The sequence below is a fragment of the Penicillium griseofulvum genome, assembly GCF_001561935.1.
Source record: "Penicillium griseofulvum strain PG3 chromosome Unknown contig_85, whole genome shotgun sequence".
NCBI classification, from domain to species: domain Eukaryota; kingdom Fungi; phylum Ascomycota; class Eurotiomycetes; order Eurotiales; family Aspergillaceae; genus Penicillium; species Penicillium griseofulvum.
Window position 1 is genome coordinate 28,044 of NW_024467476.1, and position 14,696 is coordinate 42,739.

The window sequence follows — 14,696 nt, forward strand, 5'->3', positions numbered from 1 at the left end:
TCATCACATTCATTCCAACAAAACCATCATCAATTGATGATTGACATCTTCTAACTTGGTATCCTATTATTTCTGCCTTTTGGCGTTCCCGCTGGAACTGCCAATGTCTGGGATATGATGTCGACGAAAACCATGCGCCAGTTGATCGTGGAGAAACTCTGGGATTAATTCTGGGCATTGTTGCTAAGAAAGAAATGATACTGAAACAAATGAATTAAACAGCCGCGTAGCTGCATGCAGTCATCAGTGGAAGAACAATTTTCATGAAACAAGCTACCGGCTCGAGTCCTTCGGACGGAAGGGTGAGCCAATGGTCTGTCTGGTGCTGCAAGCTCTATACAAAATACGACAGGGATGTCATCTATGGTACAAAATAAGAAGACTAAAAGGTATAGCATTAGATTATGTTACATATGAAGTTGAAATTGAAGTCCTATATCATCGTCGAGGGCGTTGTTATCTGGTAGCTAGCCCATTTTCTTCCTCCTTCATATTCTGACGTATGTAGTCCTACAGGCTTTATATTAGTTGTTTTCTCAATAGACAGAGTAGCAGAAAGACCTAGTAATATATTTCTCTATATCAGGTTAACAATGAAGTCCATCAAACTACGATGTTTATACTCCCACACCGCCATGGCAGAATCAAGCTCACGCCAAACCTCTTTAGGCCAAGCGCCCCAATGATTGCCAAACATCCAAACAATCCACGTAGAGTGCAAGAACAGTCCTACAAGCATCCCACGAGCATAATCCTATCTGTCATCCAGATCCAATCAAGGTATGTGGATACCATTTACCTATTCTAAAAAGGGTATCTGAGCCGAAATTCGCCACCAATTGCGCCCCTTCTCCCCGCATTGCTCTGGGGTCGCGCATACCCCGTGGTATTTGGGACATGATGTCAGGCCAATGGAGTCTAGTCGCGTTAAACTTTAAGCCAATCTGCTCGTATACTAACGAGATTCTCTGTACAGCATCTTCAAACCCTCCCACAACCGCCTAGTTCAAATTATTCACAATGTCTGTTGAAGGCGCTTCTGCATCGGTATGTTGATCGCCATTGACACCGCGGCCGCGCCATGCCAATGGGCAATCATGCCGTGAAAACACGCTGCATTACTATCACGAACGATACTAACAATCCTCCAGCCCATCCCCATTGATGATCTGAAGAAGATCACCGTCGAGGTACACCCATTCCCAAAATACCCCGTGGAATTAACCCCGCGCTAACCTTTCACCTCAGGCCTGCGAGAATGCCCTCGAGAAAACCAAGGGATACGAGCACGACAATGTCGGCACCTGGAACTCCCAGATTATCGTAAGCGTCGACACCCAACCAACCACTACCCCTACACATGACAACACGGATACTAACAATCTCCTGCCCAGAACTCCATCCTCAAGGCCTTGATCGCCGCCACTGCACCTACCGAAGCCTCCAAGCCCCCTCCCTACCGTTTCACCGTGAACAGCACAATCGTTCAGCAGGGCGTGATTGACCCGTCCGTTGCTGCCGATGGCGCTCTCAGCAATGCTGGTAAGCGTGGTATGCACTCCGCCTCCGGAGCCTTCTGGGATGTCAACCGCGACGGCATGTGGACCTTCAAGTACACCGGTGCTGAGGATCGGGGGATGGATATTGTTGTTTGTGTGACATGGTTTGCTGTCGTATAAGGACAGGACTGGCTGTTGATTGGCTTTTCCTATCATGAACATATCCATTGATGGCATAACAGTCCATAAGCGGAGGTGAGGTGGTGGCCCGTCCATGAGATGTTCCCCGAACCCCCAGTCGGATTTCCGTCACGGGCTTTATCTTTTTCTTTTCACGTACTTGGACATTTGTTTTTAGTGCTCTGGGTAGTTTCAGATCTGTTCTTTTTCTTTCGTGTGATTTGATTTGAGTTAGGTCTAAGCGTGGTGTTATGTTTTCTTTTAGTTTATGGAGACTTGCCTGCGTTGTTCGAGAAATTGAATGGCCTTGGAATCGTGTATTGGGTATATACTGAGGATCGTACACCTTGAGCCTTCTCTCGCCTTTTTCTTTGCCTATAACACCGAGAAGAATAAGATATCTAGAAAAACACATCTAAAAATAATATTTGAGAAGAGTACCAAAAACCCTGGGGGACGTCATAACTACTCTTATGTGGTGTAGGTAGAGGGAGAGAAGACTCGTAAAAAATATTTAATATTGTTATGGTATCTAGACTATGCAATATCCTTTATAGGATGAGAAATGGGAGCGAAAAATCAAAAGATGACAACATTGAAAGCTCTCGATTGATCAACCTGAAACACGCCAAATCACCAGAGGAAACATGAAAACACCCATTATTACTTGCGCCATGCCATGTGTATATTACCCAGAATAAGACCAACGCCAATAGGGACCAATTAACCCATGAAAACAAAACGCCGGTTAGCCGAAGCAAGTCAACTTTGCATCTCGGCCCTAGCGAGGCTCGGAGTAATCATTCAAAGCAACACAGACGGCACCACGATGGTGGCCGCTGTACTGCCGGATGATATTGCCAGTGCCGAGCTCCCACAAACGAGCATAGTGATCACTAGAGACAGTCACGAGGTATGCCGAGTCTGCAGAGAAGGCGCAATCCCAGACCCAGCGTTGGTGATTGGCAAGGGTGGTCTCCAGGAACAGTGTGTGGTTGACTGGATCCATAGGAGGTCCGTCTGGGGATGATGTGAATGTCTGTTGTGGTGTCTCTTGGCGAGGGGGGTTGTCAGTAATACGGAGGAGATCACGGTCTTGGACAGGTGCGTCGAAAATGCGGAGCAGATCCCGAGACTGGGCAGGAGCCTCGACGGGGGCTACCGGAGCTTCGACTGGTGTTTCGACTGGAGGGTTCAATGCCTCTTTTTCCTTCCATTGCTTCAATGCTAGTTTCGCAGGCGGAAATTCGGCGTCGAGGTTCCAAACTTTGGCGGTATGATCCGCAGAGCAGGTTGCAAGGTGCTTGACATCGGGAGAGAGGAGAACACGAGTGAGGTAGTCTTTGTGAGCTTGGAAGGTACAGACGGGGATAATGCGGGTGGTATCGTCAGTTTGGACCATACGCCACAAGTAGACATTCCCCTATCGAGATATTAGTAAACAACTCCGATACCTTCTGTGCAACCAAATCAGGCACCTTCTTGTTTCCTGCGCAAAGCAACGACCCATCGCTGGCAACGCTGACACTGAGAACCGCAGTATCCTCCTCCGGGATCAATTGATGAGTACAGACACTCTCGCCCAAGTCCCAGACACGGACCATACCAGCGTGGTCACCACTGATAAGCTCGCCCTGGTTGGGATGAATCACGACATCATTGACCGCAGCCCGGTGAATATAGTTCCGCTGTAAGCTACCGGTACGGGTATCCCAAACCTTCACAGTTCCGTCCTCTGAGCTGGTTACCATCCATTTCCCCTCGCAGTGGAATGCCACGCCAGTGATGTTGTTTGTGTGACCTTCGAAGGTAATCACGGGGTTAGGATTGGTTGATTTAATATCAAAGAGCTTGACATTGTTGTGACCCGCGGCAGCCAGGAACCTCTTATCCGGGGTGATGCAGAGACGATTGACTTGGGAGTCTGGATGTTGGATTGTACGTGAACAGATACCCGAGAGCGCTTCCCAAAAGCTATCAGATCAATAATCAGCAGAGCCCTGGTAGAAATTGCCACTCCGCAGATGCTAGATAAACGCTGCAGGCGGCTAGTTGAGCCTCAACTTACCGAATGGTATGATCGTACCCCGCTAAAATATGCAACCAAGGTATTAGCTCAATGCCCTCGGAGAATGCGGGGAGCTTCTTGTGATGTTCCACGTACCAGTGCATAGAATGACACTCATATTCGACAGGGCTGAGTCGAAAGGAGGATAGTGGAAAAAATAATCTGTCTGTATGATATCCTCGTTTTGGAAACCACTAGAGTCCCTTGGAGCGTTAGGGGAGCTGGCAAGGCGAGACGGGCCAGGCCGAACGTCGGATGGAGTCCCGTTTTCTGCCATGGATAACACGTGATTAGAATGCCACGTGAGTAGAGCGGTGTCTTTGTGTGACGATAACTATGAAGGCGGTGGGAAGATAAGATGAATGATGGCACATAAAGGGGAGGCGGTCAGTGGGTGAACAGAACAACAGTTGGAGCTATTATTTGTCTAGTGAAGTTCATTCAGAATTTCATAAGTAGAGTTATAGATCTAATATCATTGTATCTTTTTATTTTTGCATTTATTAGATCGGAATTTTAGCTTAGTGCTTTCATGCTGTCCAGCTTGTTTGATCTCCAGTTGTGACTAGATTGAGCGGTACATCCAGCGGTAAGTCATATTCTAGTGTATCACATGTGATTGGCCAAAATTAATTTATATTATTGGCAAAATAATTAATTGGCCGGCAAAAATAAAAAAAAAACATCCCAATGTAGTCAAGTACATCTTGCGTTTGTCGTCTCGATTGATCCCTATTGGTCCCTATTGGTTGATTCAATACAATGGCAAAGTCAATCCCTTTGTTCTTGTCTGCTGTCTTTGTTCCCATCTATGGGCCCTAATTCCTTTCTCGGATGGTTACTACCCTCCCTCCTCGACAGTCTTCCTTCGATCTCTTCTTCCTTTTCACACCTCTTCATCTCTTCCCGGACTATTTGTCTCTTCTCTGTCTATTTGTCTCTTCTCTGTCTATTTGTCTCTTCTCTGTCTATTTGTCTCTTCTCCTCCTATTTATCCCATACAATTTTAATATCCATTCTTAATCAATATGGACACCAACTACTCTACCTTCGGGTTTGACCAACCTGCTTTCGACTCCCAGGATTTCGGTGGGCCGTTCAATGCCGCAAATGGCTTCAACTACGACAACCCTGCTCTCATGGGCAGCTTTGACGATTACTTTGCCAATATGCCTCTCAATGGCCTCGACCAGTCTGGCTCCGACCTCCTCCCGATGGGTCTGGGTTTCAATTCACTCAACTCTGGCCAGCCCAATGGTACTGCGCTATCCACGCAGCGACCCATGAATAAACTCAATCAGCCTTTTTCAAACACATATTCCAATGACACCGCCCAGTTCGGTGATACCACATCTTCCAATGGATCTGACCAACCCAATTTTACTGCGCTTTCCACGCAGCGACCCATGAATATCCTCAATCAGCCTTTTTCAAACACATCTTCCAATGGCACCGCCCAGTTCAGTGATACCACATATTGCAACGACTCTGGCGAACCTGCACTATCATCTTTGAGCGGTTTCGACAAGCCCAATTCCACCACCCCACTCAACCACTCTGCCAATCCGGTATCCAACAATCTGTTTAGTCAGACCACGCCTTCCAATGGCTCTAGACAATCTGTGATGCCTGCCCCCACTAGTTTCGACAAGCCTGGTTCAATCACGGTCAATGGCACTCACCAGTTCAGTGACACCCCATCTTCCAACGGTCCTTGCAATGCTGCTCAGTCAGTATCCAACAATGTACCCCTGCATGCACCCTACAGGCAGGTTTCCTACGACCCATCGATTCCAATTCCGTACACCCCAGAGGACACTGATGCCGACAAAGTCCGAAAGTGGGAGAACCTCATCGCCCATGCCAATCTGGCCAATGCTGGCGTGCCCGCATCTGCTTCTCAGATCATTCAGGAAGAGACATGTGGGCAAAGCCCCAAGACTGTGTCCTCGCCCAACTCTCTGTTTGACAGTCCTCGCTCCGCGTCTGTCGAGATCCTTGAGACTCCAAGCACCTCTCCTCGCTCCGCGTCTCTCGAGATCCTTGAAACTCCAAGCACCTCTCCTCCTGGTTCGTCCCCTCCCGACGCTCCTGCAGCTACAATGGCAACTGCCATGCCAATTGCAATGCCGACTGCAGTGCCAACTACCATGCCGACTACCATGCCGACTGCAATGCCAACTACCATGCCAACTACCGTGCCAACTACCATGCCGACTACCGTGCCAACTACAATGGCGCCTCCACGGGCTACCATGAATGTTACTGTGAGCCCTAGCTCTGATGATCAACCCACTTGCATTAGGAAAATGTGCTAATTTTTAGGCACCTGCCACCCTTCGCACTGTGCAGCTGCCGCGTGCCTTGGCAAACGAGATGGGCTATGCCCAACATGTGTCGCCCTTTGCTCCTGTTACAGTTCATCCCCCTGGTCCCTCCACGTCGACTCCCCGCGACCTTGAAAAGGTTAAGTTGCGTATCCAGGGCTTGGTTAAAGAACGCAACTACTACCAACGTACTTTGCGTAAGGCGACTAGTGTTGACGCCAAGACGGGCAAGACGGCCCTCGAATCCCTGCAAGCACAGAATAATGCCCTTCGTCGGACCAACTCCAAGCTGGCGCGAGACAATGAGGATCTGAAGCAGAAGGTGCAGGCAGCTTCCCAGTCGTACACTGCGTTAGTGGAGAAGTACAATCACAACATCCAGCAGCTTCATAAGGCGCAGCTTGAATTGAAGCAGCTAGGAAAGTAACTAGTCAATTTCCATAGTGTTGAGTGCTTTCGGATAGCCAATGACTCATTCCCCTTCCCATAGTTGACCAGGATGGTCTTTCTCTCGGGTTCCTCCATATCTCTACATCATAGATTCGACCTTTCAGTAGAATCTTGTGTTTTCATGGCCTCATATACTCCTTAGGCTCTAACAGGCTATGAGTCTTGTCCCGCCAATCTTGAGACACATTCATAGGACTTTTGATTTGAGCTTAAAATGAATTTAATCCAAGAGCGACTCAGCTCGATACCATTTCTTCTTCCTTCTTGGCTGCAATCAATACTTAACATGTATGAAAGGTCATACGTAGGAAAGTCCGTTTTTCTTTGCCGTCGACTATAAAACTGATGAGGCATCTAAAAGGAGTAGTTGAAAAGACATCTAAAAAGACCTGAAAAGACATCCCAAGGCTGCTTATGCGGCCTACTATTCTTGTATGTAGCTCAAATCAAAGCTTATAACCTAGTCACTGGTCTAGTTAAATGAGCTAGGCCGGTTTATACATACATACTCGCCGTTCTCTACAGTCCGCTCCTTCCACTCTCCTGTTTTTACTCTTACTCGATGACGTCCCTAAGGCTGCAAGCAAAGTGTCTGTAAGTCCCCAATACTCAACTTACCGGTGCCAGAAAGCTACGCCGCTTGATCGCTTATTCCAACGTGAACAAATTCCGCAGGTACCGGGAGACCAAACTGCTAGGCACAATACGTCAGCACTATTACTTGCAGCTGAAACTCCGCACCCGCCCTCCCCATATAACGCGCACGCTCTCTAGCCACGGCAGCCTCGGTGCCGGTTCAGTACTTGTAGATAACTACCCATAGGGGTTACTAAGTCTTTACCCACTCCCTATTTCCCGCCAAATCTGACCGACTTTGAACCCTATTCTCTCAATAATCTTATATCGCAATAACCTTTTCGGTGATTTTAAATGGAATTCATTTATCAGATTAGCAAAATATTGCTTTCTAGGTGATCTAATATATATAGCTATTAGTGGTAATTGATTGAAGTCCAAATGTTGAAATAACTCTTCATTATATATAAAGACTCCCATCCTAAACGAGCGAGTAAGATCTTGACAAAGATTTTGAAAATTGATCACCCATATTAGAAAATGCATCCTAGTATAGTTTATAATGGATTGCATTATGGTTGAACCGATAAATAATATCAAAAGAAAAGAAGAGAACAAGAGAATAGATTACATACAATCTAAATGCAATTTAGGGTTTGCCGAATTAAGCTTCCGTCATAGTAGGTAAGGTCTTGGCTTTGCATAAAATCAATTTGTCAATGCATAAAAGTCCCGATACGGAAATAGGTGGGTCATTTCTGTCGAAAAGTCTGCTCCCGCTTATAGCGCACTTTTGGTCCAAAATTGATATAACAGCCTGGCCGGCTGGCCCAATGGCAAGGCGCTTGACTACGAATCAAGAGATTGCAGGTTCGATCCCTGCGTCGGTCAATTTTTTTGGTTTCCTGGCTTTGTACGACTCGTTATAGTTATATCTGAAGCATCCGATCCGACTTCGATGATGCAGTTCACTATCTCCAGCGTATGTGTGGATGGCTTATTCGGAGAGATTTCTCTTCGCATGGCTCGAATTTTTGCATCAAAGTTAACTCAGGCCTCATGGCATAGTTCTACAATATATCAACACCCTTGATATAAGCTTGTTTGAGAGATCAACCCCAGTGTACTCCTTCCGGCCGGGAATTATTTTGCTGTAAACCGATTAAACGAAAGGTAGAATATATATCCATCACTCCAGTCGGCATAGGAAGCATCCAATTTCAACCGAACAAACCACTAAGCATCAAAATATGACGACATCGCCCGCAGAGTGTGAAGACACCGGCGGAGCAACTTCGGGTATATAAAAACAAGGCAGAGAGCCTGGCTAGATCTGGTTCGTCAAAATAAAGACCTAAAAACTGGAACGAGTTGGAACCAATATATGTCAGCGGCGTTATTAAAAAAATGAAAACGCTCCTTAAATCCATATCAAGTGGGTATGAACTGGGAGTGGATACAACGGTCGCCAATCGATGTTCATAGTCCCGACCGGGTTCCCGATGTGGATGCCGTATCTTGGATTTCGGCATGCCGGTTTACACAGTTCGGCTCGGATTTAGAAACTTCCTACCTGGACAAGCCCTGGAGGTTCCAGGGTTCTATAATAATTATGTAAGGATGTATTGCCGCCCGGGCCATCTATTCCGACTGTGGTTCCTGTTTATATTTGTGCTTTGTCCTTTCTTTTTTCCTTTGACAGGCTTGGTATTTCAACCGGTTGAGCTAAGGGAGATATAGCAGTTTGCCTGTCATGGCGGATCAAGACGAGATCCGTGGGAATTCGGTTTATCAGGTTGAACAGCCTGTTACCGAAACATCCTCACCAATTGAGAAGCCTGTTGATGCGAAGGAACAGAAGAAGACGGGTTTGATGGCTAAGTTAGTATTCCATACCTCATCCTCCTTATTTTCTATCTGCACTTTAAGATAAGTGAATGGTATTAATACTATCACAGAATTGGAAGAATGGTGAACCAAGATATCCGGGAGGAAATGCCCGCATACAAAGATATCGAAGTCCACACCTGGGACGGCCCCGACGATCCCGATAACCCGTTCAACTGGAGCCTTAAATATAAATGGCTGCTAACACTCACCGTATGCTTCATGTAAGAAATGCCATCTCAATATACTCCGCAAGCTTGAAAATATCTAACAACCCCATCAGCTCCATCTTGACCGGTCTCCCCGCAGGAACCTACGGCTCCGGCAATGACTGGATGGAGAAAGAATTCCACGTCCAGAACGACCCTTTCCCAAACCTATACTGGGCCACCACATCCTGGAATATGGGTGCTGCGTTCTGGCCACTGATATTTGTTCCTCTGACAGAAGCCTCCGGCCGCATGCCAGGATACTTCGTCGCATATGTGATCCTTGTCATATCTCTCTTCCCGTCCGCGTTCGCAAAGAACTTCGCGACCCTAGTCGTGACAAGGTTCTTCGGCGGCGGTGCTTCTTCCGTTTCGATTAACATCGTTGGCGGAAGTATCTCCGATGTATGGTTCGGCGATCATGCTCGCAGTCTACCAATGTCTATCTTCGGATTCACCAGTGTTGTGGGTATTGCACTTGGCCCATTCATCGGGTCTGCTATTGTACAAATTCAGAGATCCCAGCCGTGGCGTTGGTAAGCAGAATCCTCTTTCTTCAATAATGATATCTCCAGATATCCAAAGCAAACCCATCATACTAACTGTATCTCCCCATAGGATTTTCTATGTGCAAATAATCTACAATGCAGCCTTAATCCCGGTCTTCTGGCTAATCCTCCGCGAAACCCGACCCGACGTGATTCTCAAAAAGCGCGCACGCAAGATCCGCAAAGAAACCAACCGCCCCGTCTACGCGGCCTCCGAAATCGACGCCCCAAGCAAACTCCGCCTCCTCAAAATCTCCTTCCAACGCCCAACAAACATGCTCCTCACCGAACCAGTCGTAATCTTCTTCACATTATGGATCAGTTTCGCCTGGGGAATCCTCTACCTCTTCTTCTCCAGCGTCGTTCAAACCTACTCAACAAACTACGGCTGGGGCACGCTCTCAACAGGCCTAGTACAACTCGCCATCTCCGTAGGCGCGATCATTGGAACAGCCATCAACCCACTGCAAGACTGGTTCTATCTCCGCTCTGAGCGACGGAACACTGAGAAACCTGGAAAACCCATCCCCGAGGCGAGATTGTACACCTCCATCCCGGGTAGTTTGCTCTTTGCGGGTGGATTGTTCTGGTATGGCTGGGCTAGTCAACCTGATATTCACTGGATCGTGCCTACTATTGGTATCACGGCAGCGGGTATTGGGATTTATTCGATTTATATGGCTGTTGTTAATTATCTGACTGATGCTTATGAGAGGTATGCGGCGTCTGCTTTGTCGGCTGCTTCGCTTGGAAGGAATGCTTTTGGTGCATTTTTGCCGCTTGCTTCGCCGCAGTTGTTTAGTAATCTTGGATTTGGGTGGGCTGGAACCTTGCTTGGGTTTATTGGGGTTGCGTTGTCTATTGTTCCTGTTGTTTTGGTTTGGAAGGGAAAGCAGATTCGGGCTAGGAGTACGTTTATGAGAGAGGCTATGTGGGAGCCTGAGGAGAAGGTTGAGGTTGATCGGACTGGGAAGGGGGATATGGGGCATACAGAGGGAATTGCGTGATTGTGTAGTATAATTTCTGCACTGCATGTGTAGTTTTTCTTGTCTCGTGCTTTCAGTATACATGAGATTTATATCGGTTAATATAGATGTACATGTACCAGATTTCAGGCGCCTCTTTATGAAGGCAGAGTTTTGCTCACTAAGTATCTTACAGGATTGTCCCCTAGCCGAGAAGCTAAAGATAAGGTGAGAATCCTGCAGAAGATTAGAGTAAATGGCAAATAGAGAATGAAAAGGACAAGGCCAATAGACATTTCAGGATTGAAAAGAAACATAAGACCCAAAAACTCGATATACAAAGTTGCATCGAGAAATCAGACGAGCTGGAAGTTGAGCCACGGAGGAAGGAAAGGGAATGCATTCAATCTAGGACTCATATCGCCAGCATCGGTCTGAATATTCATATACAAAGACGTTATAATTTGTTAGAAATAGAACAAACACATGGATTTATTTTGTTTTGCTTTATGTCCATCTAGCCATTCTCTATATAATGCCAAGAGGCTATAGAAAGACAAACCAAAAACCGAAACTTCCTACACATGTTCTATGACTGAATCCAAGGTGGAAAGGATAGTGGAAGAGGGTATCGGGACAAAGAGGTCAGGGACAGAGGTGAAATGGCCGTTTCACATGGTTGCTTTTGGGAAACACTTTCGCTATCAAACATTCAACCACAACAAGCACGAACAATTTACTTTTGATCGCGCATGTTGCGGAAGAAGTCCATAACACCAGTGTACACAACAAGCAGGATACCACCACCAGGGCCGAGACGAAGGACCTTAGGGGTGAAGCCCTTGTACAGGGCAGCAAAGCCCTCCTCCTTCATCACGGTGCCGAGAGCAGGCCATGCCCAGTTGTACTTGGGAACCTGACCAGGGACCTTAGAGGTGTTCTGGATGCGGGACTTGACAACATCCATGGGGGTGTTTAGGATAGTACCGGTGATACCACCAATGCTACCGGCGATCAAGTCGTTGCGGGTCTGCTGGTTCTTGTTGCCGGGCTCGACAGCAGGCAGCTGTGCGCGGACCTGGAAGATACAGCCGAAGTAGCCTGCGTTCCACAGGACGTGACGCCACATGGTCGACTCAAGACCGTTGTACATTGCCAGCGGGCCTTCGGCGGCCACGATCTTCTTTACCACGTCGAACATGCCGTTGTACTTGTGGGCCTGGGCCTTGTCTTGCAGACGGATCTTCACCAACTCGAAAGGAACAACGACGAAAGCTTCAGTGGCTCCAGCTGTGGCTCCGGTCAAAGTGGCCAGGCCTTGGGTTTGCTTATCCACGCCGAACAGGTTGCGGTAGAACGCACCCCAGCTGTCGTTGGCGGCGAACTTGGTCGCACGCTTGGGTGCCTCCATCAGGATGGGTGCGGAGATACCACGGTATAGACGGGAAGCACTATATACGTCGTCGCATGTTAGAGGGAGCCGTGGCTAGTTCGCTGGGGTGATGACATACCCCTCGTTCTTAACAATCTTACGGAAGCAGTCGAACATGCCATTGTAGTGATCGACACCGGCCACAGGGGCTCCAGTCTGAAGCTGACTGCAAGAGAATATCGTTAGCTCATGTCATATGAGGTCGGTGTTCATTGCGACCGGCGGTTTGCTTACATTCGAGTCTTGAGCACGTCCAGAGGGTACCTGCGAGTTACACATCGTCAATTGAGTCCAATTTTCACATTATACCAACAATATCTCCAACAGAAGCAGTTATGCGACCAAGAAAATGGGGGTGGGGAGCCGTACATGATCAGGATCTGCGTGCGGGGAGAAACATGTTAGTCAATAAAACACCTCATGGGGTTCCGACACAACAAATCAAGTCGGAATCGCTTTCCAAAGCAACGGGCTGAGACACATACCTCTGAGACACCAGCCACCGCACCGGCGGCGAACTGGTAGATGAAGGGGAGGGGTGCCTGGGGAGTCTCGGACATGATGGCGGCTTAAGCTGTGGGATGTCGGAGTCAGTATGGGGCCATAACAGGACAATATTGGGATCGCGAAGTTATCGCAAAGGATAACTTTGCAATTAAATCACATATTCACTTACACGTTAAAAGAACGAGGGTTGGGGAAAAAGAAGAAGTGAAGGAGGGAAGAAGGTTGCCGGTGTCGGCGAGATTCGGTGATCAGCTCCGAGTGCAGCAGTCGGTAAGTCTCCTGTTTGGGCAAGTCTCCTGTGGTCCCGTCAATTGCCGATGACTAAACCCCCGTGGGGAGAGCTTTTTTATATTAACAATATCTTCGAATTCATTGTCATCAATTCATGTTTATCATATCTTCTATTTCTTTCATAATATCAAAACTCCTAGACTTATTCCAAGCATCCCCAACATTATTTTGCTAACCTGGTGCATCATGCCACCGCTAGCCGCAGTCGCTTGTTCCTTGGCGACTGTCGTTGCAAACGCAGTGTCCCTTGCAGTACAGCTAGAACCACAGGCAAATCCCATAGGACAGCATCCTCCACCCACAGTATCAGCACAGTGAAACCAACCCTGAGCGCACCGGTTCCCGCCAGAGCTTTCGGTCGTCGTAGCGACAGGGGCTACAATAGTCACGCCATTCGATGTAATCGTCGTCGAGGGTGTGATCGGACATGAGGTCGTATCGCAATCTCGTCCAGTGCGACAGCAGCCACCGTGGTAAACAGCGGAGCAAGCATAAAAACCTGTCGGACAGACATCTTCGCCGCGGGTAGCACTGGTTACTGTTGAGATGTCCGTAGGACGTGCTGGGGGTGCCAAGCTGTCGTTTGTTGTTGTCTGGGTGCTATGAAAAGATGTCGTTGAGGAAAAGCCGGAAGTGGATGTGGAAGTGCTATCCTGCGGCTTGGTCGAGTATGTCACAGTAGACAACATCACGGTCGAATGAACCGTCACTGTAATAACAGTAATATATGCACCTACTCTAATCAGTAAAAACTTCCATATTCCCAATCCCATTGATTATATGTGAACGAGAAAATAGAAAAGAAATCCACTTACATCCCCCTGGAACACAATCATATCCCGGAACACAACAGCCACCCCCCAGAGCCTGCGAGCAAGCCGTGTATCCATTCTGGCACGACCCGATCATCCCAGAGCACGTCTTCCAGCTGGGACAGCAGCCCACATCGCCGTGCCCCGTATCAGCGACGATCTCGCAAGTCTCCCCGGCCCCACAGCAGCGATCGGATCGACCGATAGATGTGCACGCCGATGTCCCAGTCGGACACTTGAAGTCTCGTGTCTCGAGCAGATTGTTTGCGCTGGAACTGCTTCCCAGGGGAATGAATTGGTTGTCTCCATCTGAGCCCAAGGAATATGATGGCCCAAAAGGGTATGATTGGGCCACAAAGCGCGCAGGGGAAAATCCGTCTTCTGCGAGTTGTCGCTCAGATATGTTGCTATATGAAGGAACATCCCCGAAACTCCAGTAGTCGAGGAAGAATTTCTCGCCTTCGTCGTCGCTCATTTTCTTCACGCCGAGGGCTGGTCCTGCTGCGAGCTGGGATGCTATGGCGGCGTTGCGCTGTAGGATGAGATCTGCGGGCAGTGGGGTATCAGCCTCTTGGGACTCTAAATCCGCTGAGATGTTTGCATTTTCTGCTGTGGCCAGTGTTGGAAACTGGGATAGTGAGCAGAACACGGTGAGAATGTGAAGGAGCTGCATGCTGCGGCTGGGCATCGAGAATAGATCTTGATTTTGTTTAAGGTGAGACTAGTAAAAATAGTCGGGTTGGGGGCTAACTCGCAGTTCGATAGTTGTTTCAGATGATTGTTTCACTAAGGCTGTGGATGAGTTGGTTGGGAATCAAATTTCCAGTTGGGTTGGTGCAGTACAGATATATATTTCTGTTTCCCTTCAACATGCGATCCAAGTGAGTTCGACAGGTTCAAAGGTAAAAAGGTTCTTGTCGACTAGAAATAAATTAAGGGCACATT

At 47.9% G+C, this 14,696-nt stretch overlaps 5 protein-coding genes across 5 annotated transcripts; 3 read left to right on the forward strand and 2 right to left on the reverse strand.

Annotated features, from left to right (window-relative positions):
- Positions 1–1,020: 1,020 nt before the first annotated feature.
- On the forward strand, positions 1,021–1,679 carry PGRI_032890 (dynein light chain Tctex-type family protein; the record flags this gene model as incomplete). The annotated part of the gene is made up of 4 exons (XM_040791002.1): positions 1,021–1,047; positions 1,152–1,190; positions 1,249–1,323; positions 1,395–1,679. The coding sequence occupies 4 exons, from the start codon at positions 1,021–1,023 to the stop codon at positions 1,677–1,679; spliced, it is 426 nt and encodes a 141-aa protein (XP_040644058.1).
- Positions 1,680–2,460: 781 nt separating this feature from the next.
- Positions 2,461–4,024, reverse strand: PGRI_032900 (WD40 repeat domain-containing protein; the record flags this gene model as incomplete). The annotated part of the gene is made up of 4 exons (XM_040791003.1): positions 2,461–3,102; positions 3,158–3,653; positions 3,748–3,769; positions 3,844–4,024. 4 exons carry the CDS (start codon positions 4,022–4,024, stop codon positions 2,461–2,463), a joined length of 1,341 nt encoding a protein of 446 aa, XP_040644059.1.
- Positions 4,025–4,775: 751 nt separating this feature from the next.
- PGRI_032910 (uncharacterized protein) lies at positions 4,776–6,501 on the forward strand (the record flags this gene model as incomplete). The annotated part of the gene is made up of 2 exons (XM_040791004.1): positions 4,776–6,014; positions 6,073–6,501. 2 exons carry the CDS (start codon positions 4,776–4,778, stop codon positions 6,499–6,501), a joined length of 1,668 nt encoding a protein of 555 aa, XP_040644060.1.
- A 2,352-nt stretch (positions 6,502–8,853) lies between these two features.
- On the forward strand, positions 8,854–10,751 carry PGRI_032920 (Major facilitator superfamily domain, general substrate transporter; the record flags this gene model as incomplete). The annotated part of the gene is made up of 4 exons (XM_040791005.1): positions 8,854–8,981; positions 9,059–9,211; positions 9,271–9,732; positions 9,815–10,751. The coding sequence occupies 4 exons, from the start codon at positions 8,854–8,856 to the stop codon at positions 10,749–10,751; spliced, it is 1,680 nt and encodes a 559-aa protein (XP_040644061.1).
- A 694-nt stretch (positions 10,752–11,445) lies between these two features.
- On the reverse strand, positions 11,446–14,424 carry PGRI_032930 (Mitochondrial carrier protein; the record flags this gene model as incomplete). Its single annotated transcript, XM_040791006.1, has 7 exons — positions 11,446–12,160; positions 12,221–12,307; positions 12,376–12,405; positions 12,818–12,927; positions 13,116–13,197; positions 13,276–13,648; positions 13,755–14,424. 7 exons carry the CDS (start codon positions 14,422–14,424, stop codon positions 11,446–11,448), a joined length of 2,067 nt encoding a protein of 688 aa, XP_040644062.1.
- Positions 14,425–14,696: the final 272 nt, after the last annotated feature.